This window comes from Lissotriton vulgaris, chromosome 8, assembly GCF_964263255.1.
Source record: "Lissotriton vulgaris chromosome 8, aLisVul1.2, whole genome shotgun sequence".
NCBI classification, from domain to species: domain Eukaryota; kingdom Metazoa; phylum Chordata; class Amphibia; order Caudata; family Salamandridae; genus Lissotriton; species Lissotriton vulgaris.
Window position 1 is genome coordinate 596547512 of NC_141696.1, and position 23836 is coordinate 596571347.

Below are 23836 nucleotides of genomic sequence, written 5' to 3' on the forward strand. Positions count from 1 at the left end.
TCGACCTTTTGAATACTCTAGCCCTGTTCACGGCAGGGATAGATAACAAACTCGACAAATTGAACAACTTAATATTAGGAGCACAAGCCTCGACCAAGCTCGTACAGTCTGTCTGCTGTTGCTCCCCAATCATTGACTCACTTTCTTCACTTCCAGACTTTCTATCCAGTGTCATAAAGGAAGTTAAGTCGCTGAAGGGGGGTAACTCATCCACAAATTCTGGTCTGCAACAGCAAAAACAATCGGTAACGGACCAAGCCTCTACTAACCCATGGTCCATTACTAATAAAGGCTTTAAGCCAAGTGGTGGAACAGAACCAAGCACAAACCAGCTAAACGATCAGCCAAAAAGCGGACACCTCCAACCAGCAACAACGGGTTCTGACCGAACTGAAGTGACGAGTGAAAATGCCGGGGCTTCCAACGGACACACAACCTGCATGGATAACCCTGTGACCAGGTCAATGGCCAGCCCAGTGGCCTTGGTACCCTCCAAATCAGAAGCGTTGTCAGCCCCCCCGCCACCATGCAGCAAGAGAGAGCGCAAACGACAGCGCAAACATAGAAACAAAACAAGAGCCAAAGCAAATGCCGCACACCAGGACTTCTTTCCCCTCTTTGCGAAGGCAGTTGATAAGAAAGCCACAAGTGAGATGGATGTCCCACCAACTTTAACAAGTCCCAGTGCCCCCAAATCAAAAGGGGATTCACCAGCAAGCGCCACCCAGCCATCCTCGGGGGGTATCCAAGATCTTACCAAACCAGCTACGGGAGCAGCAACCGAAGAATCAAGCATAGCTGTGGAAAATCTAATGACCAAAACTGTTGAGCCAAGCCCAATAGGGCCCACAGTTATTTTAATAAAATCTAACCCAATGTCGGCCACAACTCCTCCCCGCGTGGACACTGTAAAAACAAGAATGAATTTCACAAAAACAATTTACATCCAAAAAACAACTGTGCCCAAAACCAGTCATCCTTCATTGAAGGTTCCTAATTGTCCAATGCAACAGGTGCAGAAAACAGACGCAGGCCTGTCTACTAATAAAATCAACAAGTCGGCCCCAAGCATACCCAAAGAAGAGAATAAAAATGATTCCTCACTCTTTCACATCCTACTGGCACCAGAATATAAATCAAGGGGTCGACAAGATATCCTCAACAGATCTAACATAATAAAACTCGTGGAAGGCATCCCGGGGTTCGCAGGCCTGGCATCGGAGAACATAGAATCTATCGAATTTCTCCCACCAAGAGGCACCCAACCGTCCGAGGTAACGCTAGTGTCACTCAAGTCGGCCAGCTGGGCAGGAGTCTTTTTGAACCACAAGACCACCCTTCGGGACTGGGGCATCAGAGTGTATCCATATTCCACTCCAGGTTACCCCACCTCCCTACTAATCCAGCCGACACCTCCTCGAAATGCTGGTACTACCAGACCAGCGCCCTATCTCAGACCGTATTCGATCTTAAAAAACGCGGCAGGATCCGAGGAACTGTATAATATTCCTCCAACGGTGGCCTCCAACGCCAACACAAGTCTATGCTGGGAATGGCTCCCAGCAATCTTGTCAACCAAAAGCTCAGATTGACCCTCTGAAGTAGAGCTTTCTGCCCATAACTACAAACTCCAAGCAATGCCAATTCCACCAGTAGTTCCATCTACAACCGCTCCTATTCCAGAAGCTGATCCCACTTTTCTTATATGTTCTTGGAACATTAGCGGCCTTCATCAGAAAATTACGCACCCTGACACTTTTTCTTTCCTATGCGAACATGCCGTAATAGCCCTACAGGAAACCTGGGCTACAGAAGGATTTCCTGTCATTGGCTATATTGAATTATGGAAACACGCACTCAGGGACAGCCGCTACGGCCATGCCAAAGGTGGCCTTTCAATATGCATATCAAATAACCTAAAAGGCCCAATCTCACGATTAAGTATCAAGGAAGACTGGCTACTCGGGGTTAAAATTAACTCGTGGCAAAAACAGCACCCACTTCTTCTTTTTAATGTATATATCAACCCCAATACACGTACAAAAAAAGATCACCTGGCACGCCTAACGGAAATAATGAGCGACATAGCTGCGGAACACCCCGACTCAGACTGCATTGTCACGGGGGATTTTAATACCAACTTATTTCAGGGGGACTTAGCAGACACCGACGGGCCCTTCTTATTCCCCATTACTGAGGCCTTGACACAAATCAAACCAACCAATCAAGCCTATTGCGGTCTGGGTGAGATCTGTGTGATGAAACTCTACAGCGCCGGCTACCTGGTAATGAATGGCAGGTCTTCGGGGGATATCCCCCCGAATTGGTCCTGGACTAACGGTAGCAAACACTCTTATCTGGATTACACCATCTGTAACGCGGACCTGCTTCATTGTCTGACCAGCTTCTGTATCCTTCCACGTTCTGAAAGTGACCACAGGCCCCAGGTCATATCCCTTAACACAAACACAGTGAAGCACAAACCCGCACCCTCAGCGTGTCTGGGAACATATACGGAAAATCTTAAGCGCCTTAAGTGGAGCGATGATATCAGCCCAATTATCCTACAGGTATGCATGGAATGTATAAAAGGCGGAAACTATCAAGATACCTCCCCTATCGTAATATGGACAACGCTGTGCTCCCATCTGACCAACTGTTTTCCAGTAATACAGCAGGCCCGAAGGACAACTCAGCCTCACAATTTTAAACTTTCATTACAGTCAAAGTTACTTAAGAAAGCCAGGAATAAGGCCCTGCGGTCACTTGCAAAATATCCTGGGAACAGCGAATGTTTAAATCTCTATCAAGCTGCCCAAAAGTCATTTAGGTTGGCGACCTTCAAAGACAAACAGAAATACGAAAATCAATTTTGGTGCAAACTGGTGTGGGAGAGTAAGAGCAAAAACCCAAGAAAGTTCTGGGCCCTAATAAACCACACCAATCCGAGCACCACCAGCTTCGGATCAGCAAATATCCAAGAGTCTGAATGGGCATCATTCCTCACAGACCATTTCAGTTCCCCAGAACATCTAGGACCCATAGGATGTGGTCCGTTGAGAGAGACCGTGATCGGGGCCACCACCCAGCGGAATACACCCATTGAGCCGTCAAGCTCTCTCAATATGGATCTTCAGGTGTCCCAAGACAGAGTAGCGACGGTTGTGACTAAAGCAAGATCAGATGGAGCACCGGGCCCAAATGGCCTGCCACAGAACCTTTTCAAATCTGATGTAGCTTTTTGGTCAGGAACTCTAACAAACCTTTTCAACTACGCCCTGAGAACCGCAACCATCCCAGACTCATGGCGGGGTGCAATAATACATCCAATTTATAAATCAGGATCTCGCGCTGCCCCTAACAACTACAGACTCATAGCTCTTTTGGACATTGAGGCTTAAGCACTATGCAGGCCTCCTCTTGGAGGACCTGAAGCAATGGGCAATGGAACACAACCGGATTCCGATGAATCAAACGGGGTTCGTTGCCAACTCAGGGACTATGACCAATCTCCTAGCAGTGTCAACCATTGTCGACAAAGCACTCTTAACATCCAGGACAGTGCTATGCTGCTTTGTTGATTTCAAAGCAGCATTTGATAGGGTTCCTAGGGCGGCTCTATGGGAAAAGCTAAGGAAGTGGGGGATCCCTGACAAACTACTGGAGGCCATGATTCAACTTCACTCCCGTACCTGGGTACGAGTGAAGTTAGGGTCCGGCATGCATCTCTCGCGGAAAATTATGACAACGAGAGGTGTAAAACAGGGATGCGTGCTGGCCCCCCTTCTGTTTAACCTGTTTATAGCAGATCTGTCACAGACCCTGGATGAAACTAATAGTCATCCTCCAAAGGTGGGCGGCACGGCACTCAGTAATCTGTTATATGCCGATGACCTTGTTCTTTTCAGCCTTACCAAGGTCGGGCTGCAAAGGCTCCTTGACACACTGCTTCGCTACACAATAGCGAATCAATTAGAAGTCAATCTAAAGAAAACCCAAGTAGTCCCCTTTGGGAAGAAACGACATGTCTGCGGTGGGTGGACTTTTAACAACATAAGCCTTGCGATAGGTCAATCGTATAAATATCTTGGTGTCCACCTGGATTCAAGGGGCAACCTTTTAAAACAGCGCCATGAGATTGCAGTTAAAGCCACGACTCTTGCAGTATCTTTAACCAAGCTTTCAAAAAATCTCTCAGGTCCAACTCTTTCGCCCCTCCTGGAAGTCCTGAGAGCGAAAATCAGCCCCACCCTATCATACGGGATAGAGTCATTCAAGGGTAAATTGAATACGGCCCTAAACCAACATACCACCAAAATCTATAAAAAGGTCCTCCAGTTGCCAACTTCTGCATCTGCTGCACAGATAAGACTGGAGATGGGGCTACCAAACTATGAGGTTTTCAATATTGGTGCATACCTAAACTTGTGTCACAAGCTGAGGCAGGCTAACCCAGGCTCACTAGAATCTCTAGTCTGGCTAGAAATCTCCCAGAAAAATCCAGGTGGAACGTTTGGTCGCCTTTTTAAGGACTACATTCTACAAATGTCAGCAGGTGACCTATGGGCTCTTAACCCCAGTCAGACAGCGTTTAAAATCGCCATCAAAAAATGTGTAAGAATGAGATCACTTATCACAGACAAAGCGCTCTTCTCAAAACGCAGCCATTCTTGGGCCCTTGTAAATTCTTACAGTCGGCTACTCCCCGCCGCTTACTTTTCCTGCACATATTCACTGTATCTAAAATGCACCCTTATAGCCATTAGAATGGGTGATTGGCGTTTTCTGCAAGATTTACCTCCCTGGAGACGGACAGTGGAAGATCTAACCTGCAGAGGGTGCGGTAAAACAGCCGAAACATTGCTACACGTGGTTTGCCTCTGCCCAGCCTTTAACCTCCAACGCAGGTGCAAACTAAAAGCCGAATGGAATAGGTTGGGCGCCCGAACCTGCAGGCAAGCCATCATTGTGGCTCTGAACCCTGAAAACACTGACTTAAATATCAGACTTACAAAGTTCATCCAGCAAGCATATCGCAATTTTAAGTTAAAGAGGTCCTGCTAAATCCTCCCTCTTATTTCCTTTTTCCTTTTTATTACTTAATGATCCTTTTGATACATCCCAAATTTCTAGGGGGATGAAACGAAAAGAATATGAGTAGTACCCCTAGGAGAATTGGGTCGTTTTTTAGTTGTTTGATATCCAATTCAGTGAGAGTAAAGAAAATGGGGTGAAGTTCCCTGTATATTAGATTTTAACTTTTGTATTATTTTTTCTTCTGGTTTTTATCCTTTAAAAAAAAAAAAAAAAAAAAAAGTTTTTTATGGACCTAGGAGGCTGAGGATGCGGAAGACCCCTATTTTTATCATGGCTGGCTAATTGACTGTCTTGCTGTTTTTATTTTTAATGAGTTGTATACAACGTGAACTATGTAATCCTCTTTTAAAGATATCTGTGTTATATCTAAATAAAGAATTTCTATACCTATTCCCACTCCAGAGAGTGCAACAGCAGGGAAAGAGTTGGATAGCGTATGGGTAAAAACGACTATTCCCACTCCAGAGAGTGCAACAGTAGGGAAAGAGTTGGATAGCGTAGGGGTAAAAATAACGATTCCAACTCCAGAGAGTGCAACAGTAGGGAAAGTATTGGATAGTATAGGGGTAAAAATTTCTATTCCCACTCCAGAGAGTGCAACAGTAGAGAAAGCGTTGGATAGCGTAGTGGTGAAAATTACTATTCCAACTCCAGAGAGCGCAACAGTAGGGAAATCATTGGATAGCGTAGGGGTAAAAATGACTATTCCCACTCCCACTCCCACTAAGCCATGCAAAACTGCTTTGTGTGGTTTAGTAAATACATAGTAACACAATTCAGGGGGTGCTAGGTGGCACACACGCAAGATGGCCAGACAAGCGTGAGGCTCCTGCAGCCCGGTGTCTTCATCCTTACATTTATCCTACTTAATAGCCTCATCGATGCTTTGTAAAGCTGCTAGCTGAAAGACCTATGCTACCTGATGACTTGCTGCAAAAATCAGGAGATTTGGGCCAAACCTGCTCCCGTTCTGACATTACAAAGATCTGACTGAGGGAGTGAGTGGAGCTACCTGGCGGTTCAGAACGACCTCAGCGACTAAGTGAACCCACTGCTGCGCACAAGGCATCCAGGCCATGTGACGCGGCTCAGGCAGCAGCAGCGGAGATATCGCCCCGAAGTCCTACACGCGATCGTGACTGCACAGGACCTGGTAACAAGGGATTTTGCTCTTCAGCAGCCGGGGGCGGTCGACCCTGCCCGTTCTGCAGCTAAGACAGAAGGTGAGCGGTGGGGCGCATTGCCGGCAGCGGACGGCCTGGGCTTCTCGGCGGCGGGGAGCGTCTCCGCCGCCATACTGATAAAGAGTTCGGCGCTTCGAAGTGTCCCGAGTGATTCAGCTGCTCCCAGCTACCTCCTTAATTTGACATACGGCGCCAACCACGCACGCATGCCAGCCATTCTACCTCGCTGGGACTGGGGCACCTGAGGCTCCCAGTGTCACTAACGCTGGCCCCGCTGCCTTTGACATCCTGAGCACCAGCGCCTGGTCTGACTCTCACCTGCAGCCCCCGCTGGAGTGTGAAAGGGCCTTAATTCTTTGACAGCGCGGCCCCGCTCCACTGTAAGACTGTGAGCTGTTGAGTCCCCTGGATTGGCACCATTTTGTGATAGAGCGTTGCCAGTCGCCATATTGTGGAGTGAGGAGCTGGGGAAATCGTTCAGCGAAGCTGTCACACCTGCTTTTATTGTGGCCAGGGGGAACTATTCCTGGATGTGAAATAGGTTTAGGAGGGAAGGCTCCTGATACAGCGTCATCCTGTGAATAGTACCCCGACTTTCCCCCCAAAACAAACCGGACATCTGAATGGGGCTTGCTCTGTGGATGACTGTTATTGCACCATTGCGCTAAAGCTCTAGGAAATTGTTGAATTTGTCACACATATGTTTAGTGCTCTGGAGTTATCCCTGTGGCTGCCTGCTTAATTTGCAAACTTTGCCCTGACAACAGCCTTTGAGCCCCTCTATGTTGTGCGGTCTGGATTGTGGCTGCCAGCCTGAGATGGCTGCGATCTGCTGGCTGTGAACCATTATGCCACCTTGCACTGGTGCTTCATTTGTTTTTATTTGTTGAGGGCGCTGTTGGGCCACCCCGCTGCGGGACGGAGTGTGCGCAGGCAAAGGGCACACACAACCTAGCTAAACCCTTGCGTCGTCATGGGAAAACCAGATACCAGGCAACTGAAGTTGAACTTTGAGGCTGCAAAGCGAGCTGCCCGGAACTTGCAGGATGACCAGGACCTCGACAGGAGAGACCAGGCCCAGGGGGTTGCTACCACATAGGCTGCTGATGTGCAGAGTATCCTGCAGGAGGTCAGACAGGGGTCCGCCACCATCGTGGACAAGGTGGATAGAATGCTGTCACGTATGGACGCCATTGCACATAAGCTGGAAGGGCATGAGAATCATATAAAGGAAACAAAGTGGCGCATCTTGGACACCGAGGACACAACATCCAGAAATACAACGCAGCTTGCCCACATAAATAAACTCCTGAAACTTATTGCTGCAAAGAACAAGGATTTAGAAGTGCACAGCAGGTGCAATAATATTTGCATACTAGGAATTCCTGAATCGACCAACACTGGAAAAATGGAAGAATACGTCGAGAAACTGTTGTCTGCAATCGGAGCTGAGTCCTTCTCCAGCTAGTACATTGTAGAACGTGCCCATCGATCCCTCGGGGTACGTCCGCCGCCCGGTACCACTCCATGTCCCATAATAGTGAGACTTTTGAATTATAGGCACCGGGACGTGGCCTTACGAGCTTTGAGAAGTAACAGACCCTGTCGTATGATGGGAACACGTTCTCCATCTACCCGGATTTTATACCTATAGTCCAGGAAGAGAGGCGAAAGTTTCTGGACTTCAAAAATAAGCTGCGAAAGGCACAAATTGACTATGAGCTATTATACCCGGCACGTCTCAGGGTTACTCATCAGGGCAAGCAACGGTTTTTCACCAAGCCGCAACAGGTGGAGGAATTCCTCAAGAATGTAAGGTGCACGAATCGCACTGACGGAGGCATGGTGGCATCACAACAGTCTTCGTCGATGGGAGCAGAAGATGATTCACAATGATACAGTCCTTGCTGCTTTTTGCCACACTAATTATGACTCGAGACATGATAATTGTTTGGTAGTAGGTCCTACTTCAAGGGACACACAAACTATTTGGATGATGGGCCATTTTGAGCTATTTCTACTGTGCACCGGGCACCCTCTGCCCTCAAGAGCCCGGCTGTACCATCTGCGGTGGGCTCTATGGGCAAGAGGTATCTGTGTTGACGCCTAGAGATGGCCCCCAATGGGCATTCCCCCGGGATTTTCCACTGCATACTACTTGCAGGGACTACTTCTGTGGGTGGGGGTGGGAGTACAGGGGGTATGTTTTGTTCTTTGTATGACACTCACACATCAGGAGTCCATCCTCTATAGGTCAGTGAGGACAACAGGCGAGTTACTAGTTGAGCATCCACAGCGAACTAAGAAATTACCCTGTGCTAGAGTACACGGTTTGAACTGCATTTTTTGGATACAGTGCAGGTTGATGGCAGATGTCCAGAAGTATGGGGCGATTACGATGGCGGGAAATCCGCGGCCGCTGGGCCGACGGTGAGGACCGCTGGCCCGGCGGTCGCGGATTTCCCGTCTTCACCCTTCGAATTCCCACTGCACAATTAGGATGGCGGTGGGAAGGGGAAAGGTACATTGGTGGACGGAAAGCCCGCCCGCCGTGGTCCCACAAGGCGGCCTTTTCCGCCTGCCTTGCGGAACCAGGTACAATGGGTCTATGGAGGCGGTGCTGTGCAGGCACCGCCGTGGGCATTAGGATGCCTGTCTTTTGTGGCGGAGTTCACGCCGCCCAAAGACAGGCGGCAAATGGTGTCAGGGGCCTGTTGCAGGCCCCCAAGGGGGTGGGGGCGTGGGTTGCTGCATTTGGGGGGTACCTATGTTACCCCCCTACATTTGTATGTACAAGGTGGCAGGCACCGCACAGTGCCTGCCACGTTGTACATGCAAATGTAAAGCATGTATGTTTCCACCCGCCACAATTTAAATATACAGGGTGCGACCGCCAGTGTGGTCGGCGCATCCTAATTCGTTTTGCGGGACCACCGCACCTATGGCGGGCAGTCCCTTTTCCACGAGCGATGGCATCGTAATCGGCCCCTATGACTGATATAGATTCTGAGAAACTGAATGTTATCACATGGAATGTTAGGGGCTTGGGAGACCCGAGGAAGAAAAGACATATATTATCATATTTGGAAAGGCATCAGGCGCACATAGCTATGTTACAGGAAACGCATTTCACTCCTCAGAAACCAAACAACTTTGCAAGCAAAGGGGCGGTGCACAGAATCTTTTCCTATTATTCCTCTTATGCAAGGGGAATGGTGATCCTTATTAAAAGGCAGGTACCCTTCCACCTAGTGGGAGCCACCTGGGACTCGCAGGGTCGTTACTTCTTGGCATGGGGGCGGCTGAGGTCTGTTTCTGTCACTCTAGCCTGTTGTTGTGGGCCTAATGTAGATGACCCGGATTTTTACATCTCACTATGGGCCAAGATATTTGATGTAGGCTCCAGTGACATTATTTGGGGTGGAGATTTAATGTTACGTATAACCTAAGTTTGGATAGGTCACACCCTGCCCCTCATCACTATACCAAAGCGCGTACAATTATACATGACACTATAACCACCTATCAACTGATTGATGCTTGGAGACATGCCCACCCACACGCACATGAGGGAACGCATTACACAGCACAGGCAGCGTCATGGGCGCGACTAGATTATTGGTTTTTGTCCCGAGGGTTGGGCCCTGCAAAATTCCTAGTACAGCACCTGGCCAGAACGTACTCGGACCACACCCTGGTAAAACGCATGCTGTCCTTCTCGGAATTTGACACACCGCACAGCATTTGGCGACTTCATGCTCCTATTTTGCTAGACACAGTCTTTCAGGAAGAGCAGCGGGAAGAAGTACAGGATTTTCACGTGCGAAATAAAGGGTAGGTGGACAGTGTAGGAACCATTTGGGAGGCATTCAAGGTCACACTTAAAGACATAACTAACTCGGATCACTGACAGAATATCGACCTACAAAATAGCGACCTACAGAAATATCGACGCAGGAAGATTGAAGGCAAGAATATCGACATCCTATCTACAACATGGTAAGTACAAAAATATTGAAGCAAAAATATCGATGTTAAAAATATCGTAGTTAAAAATATAGGTTTTTTTTAGTTAATAAAAGAAGTGTAAAATAAAGTAAATAATACTCATAAATAGGATAAACAGTTAAAAATATCTAATAATGTTTAAAATTATTAAATAATACATCTACAATAATAAAACATGAATTAAACATCTACATAAAATGTATAATATACACTTACTTAATAAGTTTTAATAATTATTTTAATAATTTATAAATTAATACAAATAATAAATTACAAATACATCTACAGACAAAAAACAATAACATTAATAAAAAGTTAATAATTATGTTTAATAAATTAAAAAAAATATATATATTTTCAATATTTTTAAAATTAATTATATACTACATTATCTAAAATAATACAAAAAATATTAAATAGCTAAATAAATAAAACTACTATTAAAAGCCCCAAAAAAACAACAGTAATAAAAACGCTGGATAGCGTAGAACTCAAAATTACTATTCCCACTCCAGACAGTAGGGAAAGAGTTGGATAGCGTAGGGGTAAAAATTTATATTCCAACTCCAGAGAATGCAACAGTAGGGAAAGCGTTGGATAGCGTAGGGGTAAAAATTACTATTCCCACTCCAGATAGTGCAACAGTAGGGAAAGCGTTGGATAGCATAGGGGTAAAAAAGACTATTCCCACTCCAGAGAGTGCAACAGTAGGGAAAGCGTTGGATAACGTAGGGGTAAAAATAACGATTCCAACTCCAGAGAGTGCAACAGTAGGGAAAGTATTGGATAGTATAGGGGTAAAAATTATTATTTCCACTCCAGAGAGTGCAACAGTAGCGAAAGCGTTGGATAGCGTAGCGGTGAAAATTACTATTCCAACTCCAGAGAGTGCAACAGTAGGGAACTCATTGGATAGCGTAGGGGTAAAAATGACTATTCCCACTCCAGAGAGTGCAACAGTAGGGGAATCGTTGGATAGCGAAGGGGTAAAAATTTCTATTCCCACTCCAGAGAGTGCAACAGTAGGGAAAGGGTTAGATAGCGTAGGGGTAAAAATGTATATTCCAACTCCAGAGAATGCAACAGTAGAGAAAGCGTTGGATAGCCTAGGGGTAAAAAATACTATTCCCACTCCAGGGAGTGCAACAGTAGGGAAAGCGTTGGATAGCGTAGGGGTAAAAAAGACTATTCCCACTCCAGAGAGTGCAACAGTAGGGAAAGCGTTGGATAGCGTAGGGGTAAAAATAACGATTCCAACTCCAGAGAGTGCAACAGTAGGGAAAGAGTTGGATAGTATAGGGGTAAAAATTACTATTCCCACTCCAGAGAGTACAACAGTAGGGAAATTGTTGGATAGCGAAGGGGTAAAAATTTCTATTCCCACTCTGGAGAGTGCAACAGTAGGGAAAGCGTTGGATAGCGTAAGGGTAAAAATTGCTATTCCCACTCCAGACAGTGCAACAGTAGGGAAAGCGTTGGAGAGCGTAAGGGTAAAAATTACTATTCCCACTCCAGAGAGTGCAACAGTAGGGAAAGCGTTGGATAGCGTAGGGATAAAAATTACTATTCCATCTCCAGAGAGTGCAACAGTAGGGAAATCATTGGATAGCGTAGGGGTAAAAATTACTGTTCCCACTCCAGAGAGTACAACAGGAGGGAAATCGTTGGATAGCAAAGGGGTAAAAAAATGTATTCCCACTCTAGAGAGTGCAACAGTAGGGAAAGCGTTGGATAGCGTAAGGGTAAAAATTACTATTCCCACTCCAGACAGTGCAACAGTAGGGAAAGCGTTGGATAGCGTAAGGGTAAAAATTACTATTCCCACTCCAGAGAGTGCAACAGTAGGGAAAGTGTTGGATAGCAAAGGGGTAAAAATTACTATTCCCACTCCAGAGAGTGCAACAGTAGGGAAAGCGTTGGATAGCGTTGGGGTAAAAATTACTATTCCCACTCCAGAGAGTGCAACAGTATGGAAAGCGTTGGATAGCGTAAGGGTAAAAATGACTATTCCCACTCCAGAGAGTGCAACAGTAGGGAAAGCGTTGGATAGCGTAGGGGTAAGAATTACTATTCCCACTCCAGAGAGTGCAACAGTAGGGAAAGCGTTGGATAGTGTAGGGGTGAAAATTACTATTCCCACTCCACAGAGTGCAACAGTAGAGAAAGCGTTGGATAGCGTAGGGATAAAAATTACTATTCCATCTCCAGAGAGTGCAACAGTAGGGAAATCATTGGATAGCGTAGGGGTAAAAATTACTGTTCCCACTCCAGAGAGTACAACAGGAGGGAAATCGTTGGATGGCAAAGGGGTAAAAAAATGTATTCCCACTCTAGAGAGTGCAACAGTAGGGAAAGCGTTGGATAGCGTAAGGGTAAAAATTACTATTCCCACTCCAGACAGTGCAACAGTAGGGAAAGCGTTGGATAGCGTAAGGGTAAAAATTACTATTCCCACTCCAGAGAGTGCAACAGTAGGGAAAGTTTTGGATAGCAAAGTGGTAAAATTTACTATTCCCACTCCAGAGAGTGCAACAGTATGGAAAGCGTTGGATAGCGTAAGGGTAAAAATGACTATTCCCACTCCAGAGAGTGCAACAGTAGGGAAAGCGTTGGATAGCGTAGGGGTAAAATTATTATTCCAACTCCAGAGAGTGCAACAGTAGGGAAAGCGTTGGATGGTGTAGGGGTGAAAATTACTATTCCCACTCCACAGAGTGCAACAGTAGAGAAAGCGTTGGATAGCGTAGTGGTGAAAATTACTATTCCAACTCCAGAGTGCAACAGTAGGGAAATCATTGGATAGTGTAGGGGTAAAAATTACTATTCCCCCTCCAGAGAGTGCAACAGTAGGGAAATCGTTGGATAGCGAAGGGGTAAAAATTTCTATTCCCACTCCAGAGAGTGCAACAGTAGGGAAAGCGTTGGATAGGGTAAGGGTTAAAATTACTATTCCCACTCCAGAGAGTGCTACAGTAGGGAAAGCGTTGGAAAGCGTAGTGTTAACATACTTATGAATACATTTTGTATTTAAAATAATTATTAATTTAATTTTGTAAATAACTCATCATTCAGAAATACCCATTAATAATTATTAAAACATAATTACAATTGAACAATTATTTAGCAATAAATTAACAATAAATACCAATAAATATTAATAAATATTAGTTACCAAAAATTAAATATTGAACACTAAAATATGTTTCATAACAAAAACATAGTAATCATTAAAAAATGATTAACAATTCAAAAATATTAATCAAGTAAATTATTTTTTATACCAAAAAATATTTTAAAGACAATAATTACCAATTAATAAAAAATAATTTCCAATTAATAAAAGTTAATTCCAAATTAAAAATCTAAATTGCTAATTCAAAAAAATATTTACCAGTTAAAAAATAATTACCAATTAAAAAAGTTAATTACTAATTAAAATAATTAATTACCAATTAAGAATTCATTAAAAATAAAATATTTATCAATAAAAATAAATCATTACTTAATTACAATTAAATTACTTCCCACCCAATTCCCCTATAAAGGTATAACCCGCTACATAACTTAAACGCAAAAATCTATTCAAATTAACCCCTTGCGTGCTGGCGTCGGCCGTTGGCTGACGGCAGCACTACCTCCCTAGTGCTGCCGGCGGCCCACGGCCGACGCAGCCCCGCCCACTTTCCAGAACACCCACACCGCGGCGGAAAAACCGACGCATTTAAGGCGTTAATTTACAATTCCTAAAAATGTATAATTAATTTACTATAATTAAACTACTTCCCACTCTATTCCCCTATAAACCCACAACCCGCTCCGGTTTTAAAACATAAAATTGACTTAAAAATAACATTATTAATATATGAAAATTGTACACATATAATTTAAAACAAGAAAAATACTTAACAAAAAACATATAACACATACATATTAAATAAATAATCAAATACATAACAATAATACAAATATTGATATTAGTAACACGAGATTAGTAACATCAATATATTTGATATCGATATTACTAATTTCAATATTACTTACATCGATATAAAAAAATTCGATATTACATTACCTTAGGGTCGATATTCTGTCCAACGATATTCTTGACCTCGATATTCTGTACCTTCAATATTTCCAACTCAATATTACTGTAGGTCGATATTTAGGAATCGATATTTAGACTGTGCACCAACTAACTCATTACGTGAGCTGGAGGCAGAGCTTAAATCACTCGAAGCGGAATTGGCTGCGGGCCCGAACAGCTCCGCCCAATTAACTTTAGGGAGACACTCACGGAGTATATGGACACAGCACAGAGGGAAACACCGTTTTGGGGTAAATACTGAGTGGCCCGATATTACGGAGAGGGGGATAGACCAGGTAGGGCACTGGTACACACGATTAAGAAACCTCGCTACTCTAGCTATGTATTGGAACTTGAAGACCTAGACGGGATGGTCTATCGTGACACGGCCAACATCCTCAGTGCCTTTACACGCCATTACAATCACCTTTAGTCTATGAATAGGAAGAATGACTGGATCCAGAGAACTATGTGGGAGATGTGGCGCTAGGCTGGTTGAGCGATGTGCAACAGACATTCTTATGTGCCCCCTTTGAGCTGGACGAGGTCAGGGACGCCATTATGAGCATGCAATCAGGGAAAGCTACGGGAACGGATGGAATTCCTATAGAGTTTTACAAAACATATATAGATCTAATGGCCCCCATTCTACGCAAGGTGTATGGAGAATCGCTGGAGGTTGGCTGCCTCCCTGCATCCATGAGGGAGGCTCTTATAATTTCGCTATTGAAGCCAGGGAAGTCGCCCTGGCAAAGCGACTCCTATAGGCCGCTCTCCCTCCTTAACTGTGATGCCAAAATACTGTGCAAACTAGTTGCTACTCGATCGAGCCTGTTGATGGAAAATCTGATCCTCCCTGATCAGTCGGGCTTCGTGCCCGGGAGGGCCACCTCCCATAACTTGCGAACACTGTTTGCTATTCTAAATATCGTCTTGCCTGACTTGCCCCTGGCTGCCATATGTTTGGATGCCACTAAGGATTTTTATTCAATTGAGTGGGATTACATCTTTGGGGTAATGCTGCTAATGGGTTTCCCACCCCTCTTCATCTCATGGATTAGGCTATTATACCAACTGCCGGTTGCTAAGGTGCTCATTAATGGTCTCATGTCCCAGGCGTTCCAAATTACCAGGGGTACCAGCAGGGGTGCCCATTATCCCGCTTGATGTTTACTATTGCAGTGGTGCCCTTAGCGGCGAAACTGCGACAACACCACAATGAGAAGGATCTGCGTTGTAATATGCAGCAAATACTCATATCCCAATATGCCAATAATATGACCCTATACATCCGGGACCCGCAGCAAAATTTGAATTCGATCCTCAGGGAATTTATTGTTTTTGGGAAACTGTCAGGGATCCAAATTAACTGGGGAAAGTCTTGCATATTCCCTTTGACGACTGCAACTGTTCGCTTTCCGCTGGATTATCCCTCAGAGGGGTTTGATGAGGAATTGCGATATTTAGGAATACGTGTCACCAGGGACAGAGAGGAGCTGCTGCTCTTAAATTATGGCACTGCAATGAGCCGCATAGCAGAATGTGTCACCCGCTGGATTGCTTAACCCCTCTCCATGGCGGGCCGGGCATCCTTAATTAAAATGGTGATACTTCCTCAATTGCTCTATCTATTTTTAAATATTCTAAATTATCCAGGAACTTTCTTTTTTAAGACACTCAGGTCGGAGCTGACACGACTTGTATGGGGGGTAAGCAACCAAGATTGCAATGGAATGTACTTATTAAACCGTACTCACAGGGAAGGTTTGGAATACCAAATTTCGAACTATACTACATTAGTGCACAAGCCCATTACGCATGGTTCTACTTGGAACAGCCACGGTATATGCCACAGGTTGCGGCGGAACATTGGCTCTCACACCCCATCCCAATAGACGGAGCGCTATATGAATCGGTTAGCTCTAGAGACACGATGCCGACCACCCTTACATGAACGATTGCAGCATGGCAACGCATAGGGTGCATGTTGAATGATCCCATGCTGTATTCTCCATTATTACCTCTTACTAATCATCCTAGTATGCCCCTTCTCCAAGAAACAATATGTCACAACTTTAGAGAGCGTACCCACATTCGTACATTTGGGGGACTTATACCATAATGGCCACTTCCGCACTGCTGAACATGTATTTCAGGGCATGCAACAAACTCCGCTTGATGTTTTTCTGTACATTGGACTTAGACAGGGGATACGGTCTCTCACCCCGGACTTCCCAGCAGAGCCACAGGTGTTAGCAACACTACAGCTGATACTTAAGAGTGCGACGGCTAAGCACCTCCTCTCCCTGAAATATCGGCAGTGTACACGCAGAGGGAACTGCCGGATACGATATCCCGCACACGATGGTGTGAGGAGCTGGGTTTCGCCCTGACAGATGACCATTGGGAATACTGTTGCTTGCAGACTGAGCGGGTCTCGGCCAGTAACAGGCTTCGCATAATACACTGTAAGTTTCTGCATAGGTTATATTACACCACAGCCAAGATGCACAGATACCATCTAAGAGACTCAGACAGATGTGACAGGTGTCGAGCTCCTGGAGCAGATTTTCTCCCTCTGGCTTGGGAATGATCGGGAGTGAATGAATTTTGGGGGCACGTCTTTGATGCTCTGGCACTGATGACAAACACGCGCATGGAGCCCACACCATTGATAGCTCTGCTCGGCTACGTCAAACCAATAAAGGCGGACATCACAAGTATGTCGCCCTTGCACTACTCATGGCTAAGAGGCGGGTGGCCTGCCGATGGGACAGGGGACGGGCACACAAATTTAAGGGCTGGAATGACGATTTAATGGTTTGCCAAGAACGACTCACCATATACGCTGAACTGCTACCTAGTGCCTCTAGGCCCAGGGATATTTGGGCCCCCTTAACATGTTACCTACTAGCACACCCAAGTGGGACCTCAACGCCCGACACAGAAATACCTACGCACTAACAGGTCCGGAGTATACACAAACGGTGGGAGGGTCTTCCACTGTGCACAATAGAGAGGCCAACTGTGACCTAAATAATTTGCATTCTAGTATGGGCTACATTACCGTATATGCAAGCAATGACACGAAAATGATGTAATGGAGACAGCCTGTTTTTGAGACTGTTGTGTACTGCACTGATGCACTCCCATTTGCCTCTTGATGTTCTGCTGATATAATGATATACCTTGAAATGTTACGTGATGAGGACTAATGCTATGAGTACTAGGGATGCAAACAAGCCGATAATGTACTAATTACTGTTCTTAATGATGCTCCTGATGTTCTTTGTATGATTGAAAAACAATAAACAGAATTTTAAAAAAATTAACACAATTAAGCACATAGAGTTGCCTTGCATTACTTTACATTGGGAAGGCATTTCATGGGTGTTCCCATGCATCTCCTTATAGATGTGGGCTCATTCCCAGATTAACTATAGCTAGTAAATATGGGTATGCATCTAAATGCAATGCTTCCAAAGTGAGGCGTAATGAGGAGAAACGTTTATTATATACCTTCCTGCACAAAAACAATCTTGCCTGTAACACAGACAACCTTCCACCATGGTACAAGGGGGTCTGCTTTGGCTCTAAACAGCCTCAAGTGTAACAATTCACAGAGAGAGCTAAAGAGTACCATATCTTAGTAGATATGGTGCTAATCAGCTCTCTCTCATCCACGCAACAAAACACTGCAACTTGCCTTGCTGGATTGCATTGCATGAATTCAAAGTAAATCTGCCTCTCAATTTGTACATAAACTCAGCTCTTCTCTCTGCAGCCCAATTCCACTTTTCATGTCTCCCATTGATGTATTCGAAACCTGTGAGAAACTTCTGTGGGATGAGGAATATTTGGGTAATCTATAAAATAACCTTCTATGGAGTATGAGCCCCTTCTGAAATAAAAAATGTATTTTGTAAGTCTTGGAAAGGCAGTGATAAGAACATAAAAAAAGCGTCTGGCCTTCCCCAACACTAATCTTTTCCCTCAAAAACCTTTTACATCACAATTTCACATGCGATGAATTTTTTTAATGAAGTCAGTGTATTAACTTAACTCCCGAAATAATTAAATCCAAGCATGCTTCTTAATGTGAGGAAGAAGGAGATTTTAGTGGCTTAATAGCACAGTGGGTGACCAGGAAAACTGGCTCAAACTCCACCTTTCCCACTTGACCAAACTACATAAATCTAGGCAATCACTTTACTTCTCGGTTCAGGGCCTCTGAATAATGTGATTTTGTGGCCATGAGCTCTTATGCATAATTGTGAGTTTGCCGCATTGGTCACATAATTCCACATCAACTGCATAATTTTCAAATTTTACCAAAAACGAATTTGTTTCTAGCTCAACCAGATCAAAATTAACTAAAAACGCAGCAGCACATCTTGTCCTCCTGAGGAAGGTCCTTCACAAATATCGACTGGTCACCTTTCAATTGCATATTACTGTATTTGGATGTTAAACAGTTATTAGTGAAGTGGCAGGGTCAATGACATGGCTCAGTAGCCAAAAACAACCTTTTGGGGCCGATTACGATTTGGTAAACTAATCCGTACGACAAATCCAATCCGTAGCCATTTCCATACGCATCGTACAATTCCGTCGGAATCGCATAGTACGATTCGTACGAAAAATATACGACTGAATTGTTGGGAACCGTACGAAAAGCAAGGGGAAATCCGTACAATACGGACCCTGAAAGTGAACCATACGAATCGTAAACATGCTGTACAACCCGACAAGTACGATCCAGACCGGGGAATCAGACTGCGATTTGCACGGAAAATGTTGCGTATGAGCTGCGATTTGTACGGTAAACGTCGGGTATGAGCGAGCCTACAGTGAACGAAGCGCACACAAACCCCGTAAAAACGTCGCTTATGAGTGAGCCACAAAATCAAATTCGAGACGAATCCACACTGAACGAAGCGCACGCGAACCCCATAAAAAAGTCCCGTATGAGCGAGCCACAAAATCAAATACGAGACGAATCAACACTGAACGAAGTGCACGCAAACCCCTTAAAACAGCACAAGGAGGTTGAAAACGACACGTACCGCGAGAACGTTCCGTTGTACACACAAATAAACAGAAGCAAATACAAGTAAACGAGCCGTACTGAACCACAAGGACACTGTAAAACAGCACAAGGAGGGTGAAAACGAGTCACACAACACCACAAAACACGTCTCCAGTGTACAAGCGATGGAAATTAATGTCCTGAGCAGATCCAAACAGGCAAACAGAGGGGCTAACTCAGAACCACCCCTTATAACACACCCACCAAAAATTCAAACTAAGTCCCACCCACAAATGGACCAATAAAAAGGGCCCACACACACAAACCATGATCCTTTGCAACAGACCCAATTTGCAAGAGACACTGACAACATACCACCAACTGCACACATCCACCTTCACACATACCCCCTTCACATTCAGACCCACACACCCACATCCATGCACATGGTGACCCCAAACCATGTCCGCACAGAAGAATTCAAAGTTCACAAAGGAGGGGATGGAGATCCTTGTAGATGAAGTCATCAGAGTCGAGCCACAGCTGTTTGGCACATTGGTCAGATGGACCAGCATAGCTGAGAAAACCCACCTGTGGGTGAAGATAGTCAATAGGGTGAATTCTGTTGCACCCATCCGACGTACAAGGAAGGAGTGCCAAGCCAGGTGGTACAATCTGCGGAGGATGATCAAGCGGAAAATGGACGAACAGTACGCACAGAGCCAGCACACTGAAAGTGGTGGTCCCCGCAGACCAGTACAGTACCAGCCCTGGGAGGAGAAGGTGATGGCCCTGCTACCACCGGTAGGAGTACATGGAATTGAAGGAGTAGTAGAGCCTGGTGAGTACAAAAACAACTCATGTAACATGGGGGTAATGGCATCCACACCCCAAGTACAAAAAATGCCAGCACCAACCCCCAAGCGCCCACCGCCCTGAACTACATCCAAAAACAATGCTAATGCCACTAACATGTGTATGCCCGATTGAGAAAGCAAAGCCTTGCTATGTCCCATGCTACAGGAAGCACAGACCAAAAAAGGGATGTCCGGTATGCTGGGAGGGTGGGTGTCACAAAATGCATTGTGGGACTCCAAATAAGACCCAGTTGCATGGGCATCCGCAGGGGGGGCAAGGGGGGCTCTTCCCCCCCCTTGAATCGCCAGTGCGTCTAGTGTGGGCTCAGTCAGGGCCGGACTAAGTCCATCATGCTATTGAAATGGTGCCCTTGCTCCATGTGTCAGCCCCCTCCATTGGGTGTGAAGGGTGCAAGGGTGAGGCCGAGAAGGGTGCAAGGCAGAGGGCAAGAAGGGTGCAAGGCAGAAGGGAGAAGGATGCAAGGCGGAGGGGAGAAGGGTACAAGGCGGAGGGGAGAAGGGTGCAAGGTAGAGAAGGATGCAAGGCAGAGGGGAGAAGGGTGCAAGGCAGACTGGAGAAGGGTTCAAGGTAGAGAAGGGTGCAAGTCGGAGGGGAAGAAGGGTGCAAGGCGGAGGAGAGAAGGGTCACGGTAGAGAAGGGTGCAAGGCAGAGGGGAGAAGGGTGCAAGGCAGAGGTGAGAAGGGTGCAAGGCAGAGTGGAGAAGGGTGCAAGGTAGAGAAGGGTGCAAGTCGGAGGGGAAGTAGGGTGCAAAGTGGAGGGGAGAAGGGTGCAAGGTAGAGAAGGGTGCAAGGCAGAGGGGAGAAGGGTGCAAGGCAGAGGGGAGAAGGGTGCAAGGCAAACAAAGGTGCAAGTCAGAGGGGAAGAAGGGTGCAATGCGGAGAGGGAGAAGGGTGCAAGGCGGAGGGGGAGAAAGGTGCAAGGTATAGGGGGAGCAGGGTACAAGGGGGAGGGGGAGAAGTGTGCAAGGCAGTGGGGAGAAGGGTGCAAGGGGGATGGTGATGAAGTTAAAAATGTGCCCACACCTAGAAACATTTCTGTGGACGCCCATCCCCAATTGCCCTCATCTCATATGGCCCAGGTACACACCCATGCACCATGCTCAATGCACAGCGAGTGGGAAAGTGCTGACAAGATAGCTGACACTGGGCCCTGGTGTAGGCAGCACAAGGCCCTCCTGTGACCAGTGCAAACACAATCAACAAGACAACAAGGTCAGATATCTTGGACAGGAACTCATAACCACTGTCATGGCAGCATGCTCCATGGGGGACAGCTACACCACAAGGGAGGCCCAGTGCCAACTCAGACTCCAACTACCAGCACAGCCTGTCACACACACCCCTTACACAAACATACCCTCCTGGGTCAGGTAATCGAGTGCCCCACTGTCACAATAGGCATGTAACACAACAAAACCAAGACAGATCTGCTGAAGCATCCAAGCAAAAAATGCACGGCGCAGATTGACAAGCCCCTTGCGGCTCTTTCACTGCGTCATTGCATTACCTTAGTGAAGCAGCGGCGGCACAAAAGTAGCACCATGGTGCTGGGTATTTACAAGGTGACGCATCTGGGAGATGTGTCATGTTCTAAAGCCCTGTGCCAGAAGTAGGTGTTCTGGCGCAGGGGGAGGGGGGTGGATGGGCGTTCCGGCACAGGAACGCCTCCCAAGATTTCAAGATTTCACTCAGTCACTTTTAAGCCCATGCTGCGTCAAAACCCTGCGCATGCTTGAAGCAGGCGTAAGGATTGACGCAGCATTGTGCAGATAGGGCCCCACAGAGCATTGCTGGAGCTGCATTGTGCTGGCGACGCAACTCCAGCAATGCACCACTTCTACGGCACAGATGCGTGACGCAGCTGTGCCGTTTTTCCCCCATGGTGCTCTGCATTGTAAATGTGTTGCATACACGGTGGGGGATCTGTGGTGCACAATGACTGTCAAATCCCTGCTGATATGCAGGGATGTGCCAGTTATTGTAAATATGTCCCCACATGTCAATGACTCTGGAGCACATATCAATCTGACCTCACAACATACCCATCCACAAGTGAACATTGAGGACAATCCAAAGCATAGACAACTACCAGGTGGAACAGTGCCAACTACAATGTGTATGAAAAATGGATGTTGCATTAAATGGCTTTAACATTGTCTGTCTCTCACACCCACAGGGCAATGTGCGGAATCTACCCCAACAATGGGGATGATGATTCAAAATCCCAGGCTCCGCAGGACCCTAATCCCACCGACAGCAACACCTCTCACCACTCCACGGATGACCCCGACCAACCTGGCACCTCTGGTGCCCAAACCCGTGCAACACCTGGAACATCTGCGCCAACCACCACCACCATTCCTGCCACATCCAAACAGACATCTAGGAGCCCTGCCCACAGTGAACAACTGAGCCAGTCTAACAATGAGGGACAAGGTTCGCCGGGTACCCAGGAGGTGGCAAACAAAACCACCACTGCCATCCCTCAGGGGTCCCGTCGACCCGATGTGCCCACAATGGCAGGCCAGGCTTGTGTTGGCAGGGGTGGTGGGAGTGGCAGCAGGCGGAGGCGAGAACCTGACCAGCCAGCTGTAGAGCCTGGTATGTCTGAACTACGCAACATCATGGAGGCATACCAGCGAGACACCAGGGAGATCAACCAGGTAGTGAGGGCCCTCACAGAAATCAAAAACCTGCAGGTCGAGCAACACGCCAGTCAACAAGAACACCAAGGACGGATGGAGGCAAGACTGGCTGAGCTCCTGGCGGTGGAAAGGGACATAAGCCATTCACTCCGTCGGATCGCAGACAACATGGAGCACCCTCCCTGTCTCACCAGGCAAGATATTTCTAGGCGAAGACCGCCACCAGGCACAGGGAGGGAGGAGGAGGAATCATCCGACGGAGTATCCCATGCATCGTCAAGGCCTGCATATGAGGGTCCCCCAAGGAAGGTGGGTCATCCACAGAAAAGACAGTGAGAGGCAGCGGGCCACGCGCATCTCTCAGGTCACCTGGTCTGGCACCTGGACTTTGTGTGCAACAGCATCACCTCATTGACTGTCCTACTCTGCCACATGGGCTTGCTGGTTGCAGTCTGATCAATGATTGCAAGCACTGTGGTCTGGACTCTGGTGACTCCAACTGAAAGGCATCACATCTCCCTCTGTGAACTTTGGATTCTCTGGATTATTGAACAGCACCTATTACTTACTCACGAATCACGCACTTGACAGATAAATAAACAAAATAATCACAAGGAAAATTGTTGTTGCAGTCATTTAGCATGAGTCAACAACATATGTGTGGGGACATGTCAAGTAAGCCTGAGTGTGGAACAAACTCAAGCCATCTATACACTGGGATCTGAGTCTGGTCGAGGATACACATAGGTCACAATGTATCATCAAATACATACATGGAGCACAAAACTCACACATGATGGTTACAAGCTGCTGGGGGGGGCTTGACATACTGCTCGGACCGACAGGTTTGGAAGAGAATCATGAAGGCGTAGAGGTCATTGGTCATGTGGAGGTGCCCGGGGAGGGAATCC

General features: G+C 46.3%; 1 protein-coding gene across 1 annotated transcript in view; it reads left to right on the plus strand.

Moving 5' to 3' along the window:
* LOC147697771 (uncharacterized) overlaps nt 1-23492 on the plus strand; it is a 36595-nt gene extending 13103 nt beyond the window's left edge. The window contains exon 3 of the mRNA XM_086933338.1: nt 22457-23492. Coding sequence (XP_086789464.1) covers nt 22461-23261 — 801 coding nt within the window. The 5' untranslated portion in view covers nt 22457-22460 and the 3' untranslated portion in view covers nt 23262-23492. The remainder of the gene's footprint in view (nt 1-22456) is intronic.
* Nucleotides 23493-23836: the final 344 nt, after the last annotated feature.